Consider the following 8,959-nt stretch of genomic DNA (forward strand, 5'->3'; position numbering starts at 1 on the left):
GCTATCTGATTGGCGTGCACACCGGTGGCTATGCGTACAAAGGAGAAAACTGTAAAACTAGGAGCCTTATGGAATACGCCTATTCCATGCAGCCCATCCTGGAAAGCAGCATCACACAGGCCTAGAAAAGTGAGAGATCCGACATCTTGAAATTACTCTCTGAATATAAATCTTCAAATCTTAACTTGGAAGACAATGATGTGGACATGAAAGAAGATCCACAAAATCAGGAAGATTTTATATGAGTAATGGGACAGTACAGTCTTGAGTCCTGATTGATGCCGAATCCATCTATTTTTTTTAAATATAAAACTTTTCATTTATCTTGAGGTATTCAGGCATGTTCAACATACAATTTAATTCAATGATGTATCAATTCTATATGATCATTGGATGCCTTTAGGCAAATGTGTCCAACTATTCATCCTTATCATTGGTTATGAGTTCTTATTTTCATTGTTAATCTGTTCTTTGTGTAACGTACATTCTGTTTCATTATGTAGCAACCAGAAAACAAACTACATCTTTGTTAGATCAGACAGCATTATTGTGTTTGTATAATTCCAAAGGATAAATTATATTTAGCTTAAATTCTAGAAATCTGGTAGATCGACCAAAATGAAAATTCTGTTATAAATTATTCAGTCTCATATAATTTCATACCTGCACGACTGACTTTCTTCTGCAGAACACAAAATATATTAAGAAATAAATTGTTTGGAAAAGCACGATTAAATCATGACAGGATTTTTGGGTGAACTATCCATTAAGGGGTTAACAATAAACATTGTTCTTAAATATTTTTGATTGCTCCAGCACTGTTCAATGCTGCAGATATTTGTACTCTCTGCTGCTTCAGAAATGCGCCTGCAGCTGCATGTATACACTAAAATCAAATGCTTTATACAACATACAATTTAATTCAATAATGTATAAATTCTGTATGATCATTGGATGCCTTTAGGCAAATGTCCAACTATTCATCCTTATCATTGGTTATGAGTTCTTATTTTCATTGTTAATCTGTTCTTTGTGTAACGTACATTCTGTTTCATTATGTAGCAACCAGAAAACAAACTACATCTTTGTTAGATCAGACAGCATTATTGTGTTTGTATAATTCCAAAGGATAAATTATATTTAGCTTAAATTCTAGAAATCTGGTAGATCGACCAAAATGAAAATTCTGTTATAAATTATTCAGTCTCATATAATTTCATACCTGCACGACTGACTTTCTTCTGCAGAACACAAAATATATTAAGAAATAAATTGTTTGGAAAAGCACGATTAAATCATGACAGGATTTTTGGGTGAACTATCCATTAAGGGGTTAACAATAAACATTGTTCTTAAATATTTTTGATTGCTCCAGCACTGTTCAATGCTGCAGATATTTGTACTTTCTGCTGCTTCTGAAATACGCCTACAGCTGCATGTATACACTAAAATCAAATGCTTTATATATATATATTATATATATATATATATATATATATAGTAACTTTCTATTTTGTGCCTCATTTTCACTATATTAAATAATCATGCTTAAAGTAGTTTGGCCTCATTCTTGACTCTAATAGAACAAATAACTTTCTGATTATAAACACAACATATTTCATATTATGAACATATTATTGAATCTTATTTTCCTTAAGATTTATGCAATAAAAAGTAAACATCCTGCTGCTCATGGATAAGTGTTCGTCTATAATATATTGACACAATAAATAAAAGAAATTCCGTTTTAAGCTGTTCCTTTACTTATAATGTCCTATAAACCGCCACTTATTTCCCAAGTTGTTCTTGACATCTTGGGAAAAGATGGAAGCCCAACATAAGATGATATCTTGTATTTGTATATGCAAAGATGTAAGACAGAAATGTGTATATTTTACAAAGGTGTTCAGAATATCTTTTACAAAGGTAGTTTGCATGTGGCTTTTTCAGCTCTTCCATTGTCCAGTGAGGGACTGCAGCTTTAACGCTTCTGTCTTTCTGTAAAGTGTTTTGTGTTTTGACCTCACCTCCAGTTGCTTCTTTACTTCCAGATGAAGCCAAACAGCAAGCACCATATAAGCAGCTGTAGTTCACTGAAGGTGCTGCATCTTTAGAGCAGCAATGGTTGGTTTTCATGTAGAGGATCATAAGCATGTGGCTGAAAAGGGAAAGAAAAAGAGTCACATTAGTTCCCTTTAGAAGCCTAATTTGAAGTTTAAAGACTGTATTTACTGAATACTTTTATTTACTGATTTTTTGGTCACCCAGATTTATGAGGTTTCATTGGGTCCTGCACTGCGCTTCATACTCTGACCTGAGTGCCCTGTTTTGAACTCTGACCTTTCACCCTAAGGAGGAGAACTTGCCACATCCTTCACTTCATTCAATCATTCACATTTCTTCACACACAGCCCAATTCAGGAAAAACAATTAGATGAAAATTAAATAGCACTGAGCATGTCCAATTTCAATATGTAATGCAAAAAAAAAAAAAAAAAAAGACTTTGGAAATGAAGGCATTATGTTCTGTTTTGTTCTGTAGTAAATAAATCCCACAATGCTAAACTGTGTGTAATGTAAACCACTGGGAGACCACAGACTGTTGTCATTACCTGTACAGCATTAATATAAAGTTAATATGTTAAGATTTAATGTGATATTTAATGTGAAGTATTCCCCAAATTGTAATTTTAATAGTAACGTTATTTCTGCACCGTGGCCACAGGGAAAGAATCATGATGGAGCCATGCATACTTACTTACTGGACAAGGGGTCGCCAAATGGCAGACTCCGGTCAGAATCCCACGAAGCCTTATGACATTATTAAATAAATGTAAAACGCTGTTTTTTGATAAAATCACATTTATATCAAGCACATCAAGGTCAGCTCAGTAGAAGCGACCCCAATAACGTGATATTTAGCTATGAAGGTATTTTTGGTGCAAAACAACTGAGTGACCGTGACAGCGGAATTTGTAGTTGTAGAGAACAGCCACACATGTGTATCAGTAAATCTGAAGTCACAGACAAACGTTGCAAACTTGTAGATATTTTTTTCTCTCCCACAAACACAACACAACAGTTACACGTTCTTGAATCCTTCACTGCAGGTGCACAAATCATATTCTACGAATCACAAATCAAGAAACTCGTACGCTCACAAGTTTTGCTACTATTGCTGCAGTGAATATGGTGCAAAACACATTCACACACCTGCATCAAAAATGTGAAATCACAGACGAGTTTTGTGCATCCGCAAATCAGTTTGTGAATTCTTGCAATGAGATTTGCACGCTTGTAGAATGTTTTCTTACATATATTTTTTTTTCTTGGATGCTTTTTCTAGCACTAACACAAGTGCATAACTACAACTGCGTGAATCTGCTGCTACGAGTCTCAAACACTGTTTTTCGCTTGCAAATGACAAGTTTCACGCTCTCTCCCTTATGCACCGCCTATCTGTGTGATAAATGGTGCAAAAGTGATTTGTGCATCTGTAGAGGCAACGGCGAGCACTGTTCAGAGAGCAGAGAATTTCAGCCAATCAGAAGAGCTCGTTTGGGCGCCTGAAACACGCCCCCTAGTTTTAGCCACAACCCCGAAAAATCGCGAGCTGCGAGCATCTTGACAGCGACAAGTATCAAAAAAGGTACGTGGCTATTTTTTCTTTCTGAAATCATTTGTTTATAGCTTAAATACAGCTACGTTGGTAAACAGTGTTTCTTAGTTAGGTTAGCAAATCTTATTTCACGAAAGGTAAGCTAACGTTAGCCTACCTGCACTGTTAAGTTTGCTATTCAATCGTCTCGTATTAAATTACACTGTCTAATATAACGATTTATTCCTTGTATTCAGAGTTGCTACAGTCCTGGCCCTCCTCCTAAAAGTGGTGAGATGTGCATTGTGGGACATCCAGATGGTGGGATTAAGAAAACGGACCCCTGCTTCATCATTGAGAGAGAAAATCTACAAGAGGCTGCCGATAAACACATCTCTGAGAATGTCAATTTCATACATGTGATGACACAGAAAAGTGTTGAAGATAAATGGGATGTTTATGAAAACCAGATTAATTATAACTTATTATATAATTCTATCTGCCATATGCTTTGTGCTTTATATATATATATATTTTTTTACATTTGACCTTATTTGTATATTTGTATAGTTGTATTTTGTATTTAATCTGTATTTATGTTATCTGTATGCACCCAAGGGTCTGAGAGTAACGCAATTTCAATTCTCTGTGTGTATGTCCTGTACATGTGGAAGAATTGACAATAAAGCAGACTTGAACTTGAACTTGAACTCTTGTTTCTTTCATGGATCTTCTGGCTCTCCAGTTTTTGATGAACACTGCTATCTGATTGGCGTGCACACCGGTGGATATGTGTACCCAGGAGAAAAAGGTAGAACTAGAAGCATTGTGGAATACACCTATTCCATGCAGCCCATCCTTGATATGATCAGAGGACAGGCTAATATAAAAGGTTTGCATGAGGTAGTCAATACCTTAGAAGCCTACAGCAATAAAAGCAATGAGTCTGGGACTGCAGAGCAAGAGAATCAGACCGACTGAGAGATGGAAGATTCTGAAGAAGTCCACACGTCTATGCTGACATTTTTTTGGGTGACGACTGCAATGGCTTCAATTCTGAAAGATTTTTAAAATGTCATTATGGGTTTTCACTTTCCATATAATTTTTCGAGAGCATTTTTAGAAACCGAAGTTACTCTCGGTTTCTCTTAAAGTGATCATATGATGCGATTTCAATTTTTCCTTTCTCTTTGGAGTGTTACAAGCTCTTGGTGCATAAAGAAGATCTGAAACTTGTAAAGACTAAAGTCTCAAATCCAAAGAGATATTCTTTATAAAAGTTAAGAGTCAACCACGCCTACCTAAAACGGCTCGTTCTTACACGCCCCCCCACATATCTACGTCACGATGGGGGAAGACCAAAAACCCAGATGCATGAGGTCTCACTGGGTCCTGCACTGCACTTCATACCCTGAGCTGTGGGCCCTGCTTTGACCGCGGACCTTTTAACCCTCAGGATGAGAACGTGTTTGACTCATTACCTTAAATATTCCAAAATATAATGCTTGATATTTTGGAATATTTTAAGTTAATTATTTTGTTGTTGTATTGATTTAAGTGCAAGTTTATTTTCCACTTACAGGCTCAGAGCAGATGCAAATGTATTGAGTCATATTAACAGTTCTTAGCTGGTCTCAGAGGGGCTGTAGTGATCTTCCATTGGCTGTTAAATTCATGTTATATTTGTTATATTTATATTTCATGTTATATTTTGTCTAGCACACCTTCCTAAGGAAATGATATGGACCAGAAGACATTGCAATTATTAAATGATATTTAGACAGACTTAAAGAAGTTCCAGATCTACATGTGCTCTTATAATTTCAGTTATTTTGCCTTTAATGTAAATAAACATGTGCAAACAATAGCCTATACTTGCTCTTGTGAATTTATTTTGATGTTAATTACATTGTGCAAGCTGTCTCTTTAATACCGCGTGGTTTACATACATGTTGCTGCTGATTGGGCTGACATTTTTGACACCCACCAAACAAGAAAAAACGTATCTCAAACCCCATTGCACACCGTTTCCAGGAAACTTGTCGTTCAACCCGGAAACCGTAGCAAAACGTTGTGCACCGGTTTGAGCTTAAACTTGCCCCAGCAATGTGCTTCCCTAGGTTACATGTCATGTTCTGATTGGTTGTTTTGCTCATGTGTCCTGTTCTCTCACTGGTTCTTTGTTTGATTATTCTCAGGTGTACCATGTTAGTCTTTAGTCTCTGTATATAAATAGACCTCACGTTCCTATTGTCTTTGTTTAGCTTTGTTCCCTGTAACTGCTGTAGGTGAGTTTGTTTCATGCTTCCGTCTTTATTTATTTTATACTTGTTCATGTCATACTTATTTTAAATAAACTGCACAAGAAATTTGGAAAAATAGGGCACAATGTACTGTATTATGTATTAATATGAAGGATATTTCTGTATTTATATTTATTTTTACAGGTGTAATATTAATATATATATATATATATATATATATATATGGCTCTTATTGTTTTTACAAGTGTTTCATGTAGCACATGTCAACACTATGTATAAACATTCTTGTTAACATTATTTTTCAGGAAGCAATGGCTGATTTGAGTAAAGTAGTAGAAGAGGGACCATCAAAAGATGTGAAGCAGGTAGATCACACATACTAATAATGAATCATTATTTAATGACAACCTTTTTTTTCTTCAGCAGTATTCACTTGAATGCTTGTTTTTACATTTATAGATTGTCTAAATTTAATCGAACTGCATGGGTTGTAAATTTTCATCATGCTCTATTTTTATTATTATTATTTATTTATTTATTTATTTATTATTATTATTATATATTATTATTTTTAGTCTTATAATGTGAAAACCACAACAGGCAGCGAGCTCTTCCCATCAACAATTTAATTAATAATATCACATAAATTATGTCTGGGTGGATATCTGGGTGGAGGGGTTGTAGATGAAGATGCAGATGAACTAGATTCTTTAGATGAGGGACATACTCCACATCTTCCATTCTGCTGTAGAGATCTCAAGTTTCATTCATGTTGGCATACACTCAAACCTGGGGCCTCATTTATCAACAGTGTGTAATGAGTGGTAAGAGCAGTTTCACGCAAAGTGTGGGATCTACCAACTTGTACTTATAGGTAGAAATGTGTGTTAATAAGCACACCTCTGAGCATGCTTATGCAGAGAATCTAGTGGTAGAATAGCGACACTACACATAAAAAGCATTTAAGAGTGTCACCGTATGCATTAAGCAATCCACATATGTCCTGTGTTTCCTTTATAAATCACTCAATTTATCATTTGTCTGGTTTTAAACAGACAATTTGCGTAATTGGTGTCAAACCCTATAAAAGACAGCTGTGACAAATGTTTGTCTCAGACCGTGCAATCAATGGCTTATCTTGCGTTATTGGAAGACTTGGCAAACAATGCGCTCCGCAGAGAACGCGTTTTCAAAGACCGCGCTGAGAGTGAGAGCACAGAATGGCTTCTCAGTCGGTACCGCTTTCTTTGCCATGATTTCGGCGAGGACACATACAGTCACGTGATTTATAAAGGGAGGTGTTATATATATATATATATATATGGTTTGTTGGAGGCGTTTCCGAATGCAAGTGAACGTGCATGTTTCTTACGCACCTGTGGGGTTTATCAACAATGATTGCTTACTCATGTGCGTAAGAACTGCATGCGCACGTTTGATGATATAGGATTTTCTTGTACTTGGGCACGTTCTAAATTTCATTCGTAGGACAAAATATAGAACCTTTTCTATGCACTGTTGATAAATGAGGGCCCTGGAGCTTCAAGATGGCTTCAGAAAACTTGGAAGATAATAAACAGTTTATTTGATTGATTGATACATTGATTGTATGTGACTGTTTTTCTAAAATTAACAGAATGCACCAAAGGAATTCCGTTTTAAAAACAAATACATACGTAGTGATGCATGACACATCCAAGACTGTACTCGAGGCTCTTATGAAAAACAATATTTTCATGAACATTAAAAAGAACAAAGAGAAAGAAATCGTCATCCTGAGATCCAAAGGAAATGTTCTTAGAGCAGCTGTGAAGACCGATTTCCCCTGCTGTCTTATTGAAAAAGATGAGATCTTAAAAATACAGTTCATCAATAATGATGGAAATGCTTCTACTGAGCAAAAACCAACTACAGATTATACTTCAAACCCTGAAACCTTAGTCACGTTTTACATTCATACAACCGGAGGGGAGAAAATAAAACTGTTAATGAAAAACCGGATTCTGAGGCTGAATGTTGATGATGTTTGTGTGTATGCTTTCAAAGAGGAGGACTGTATAACTGCTCTTAAGCGTGATGGACGATTTATTGATTATATATTCCAGAAACACTGTGCCCTCAGTGAGATGGATAGTGAGACAATCTATGAAATGTCAATAACTGCAGAGCATCTTCATCAAAAGCATTTCCGGGTAATGGTTATCAGTGACATTGACCTGCCGGATAGTCAAAATGCTTTAGGTATTACCAAGACTGAATCGGATTCAGTAGCATCAACCAGTATTTTGGCAGAAAATGTTGACCCCCAACCACCAGATTCCCATCAACAACGAAACAGAAAAAAAACATTAAAATGGAAATTCCAGACTCCAACGAGATTCTCACTGATTCAAATGAACCGTTTAGTGCGAGTCTCCAGTGAACTGAATTCACAAGTAAGAACCGGGAGATCTTGTAAGCGCGTGCGCGACTGATGCTGCTAAAAGTAAGTTACTAATGTCGAATCTGAAACATTAGTAACTGAAAATCATATTTAGGTCAAAACTGTCCGTTGTTTGTGAACTAAATCTGCTGTAAAGGGTTATCTATTTAAGCCCATTGAAATGCCTGAATGCAGACACATTAACATCAGAGTCTCTATGTTTTAGGTAAAAAAAAACAAAAAAAACCCTGAAACATTAAAATAACTCATGCACGTTCATATTCCCTGCTGCCGTAATGTTAACAGTTTTATTAAAATGCTACACATTTAGCCTTGTGACGTCTGTTTTTATATTGTTTATCAACAGTATACATTTTTATATTGTTTGGATTAACTAGCCGAGTAGACCGATATGAATGTTTATTCATCATAACCATACTGAAAATAAGTAAATATCGTTAGCTGATGCTAACTGTCTAGCTAACAAGCTTGCTGGTGCTAAGTTGAGGTAATTTTTAAATATAAAGTCCAAATATTTTTATTCAACCACCGAGATCGATTACATCTGGGGGAAAGAAAGGATGTGATGTTCAGAACATGGTAATTTGGCCAGGGGTGTTTTTACACCACAGACAAGGTTTGAGAAGAAAAAAATCATTATGAAAATATAATTAT

General features: G+C 35.7%; 2 protein-coding genes across 2 annotated transcripts in view; both read left to right on the plus strand.

The window, feature by feature from the left end:
* The window catches only part of LOC107573757 (protein FAM111B-like), a 44,697-nt gene extending 40,118 nt beyond the window's left edge, over positions 1 to 4,579 (plus strand). Inside the window, exons 4-5 of the mRNA XM_016260201.1 lie at positions 3,917 to 4,068; positions 4,298 to 4,579. Of these exons, the coding sequence (XP_016115687.1) occupies positions 3,917 to 4,068; positions 4,298 to 4,579 (434 nt within the window). The remainder of the gene's footprint in view (positions 1 to 3,916; positions 4,069 to 4,297) is intronic.
* Positions 4,580 to 7,544: 2,965 nt separating this feature from the next.
* The window catches only part of LOC107573758 (protein FAM111A-like), a 6,562-nt gene continuing 5,147 nt past the window's right edge, over positions 7,545 to 8,959 (plus strand). The window contains exon 1 of the mRNA XM_016260202.1: positions 7,545 to 8,054. Coding sequence (XP_016115688.1) covers positions 7,545 to 8,054 — 510 coding nt within the window. The remainder of the gene's footprint in view (positions 8,055 to 8,959) is intronic.

Source organism: Sinocyclocheilus grahami, unplaced genomic scaffold (genome assembly GCF_001515645.1).
Source record: "Sinocyclocheilus grahami isolate Dianchi unplaced genomic scaffold, SAMN03320097.WGS_v1.1 scaffold2026.1, whole genome shotgun sequence".
NCBI classification, from domain to species: Eukaryota; Metazoa; Chordata; class Actinopteri; order Cypriniformes; family Cyprinidae; genus Sinocyclocheilus; species Sinocyclocheilus grahami.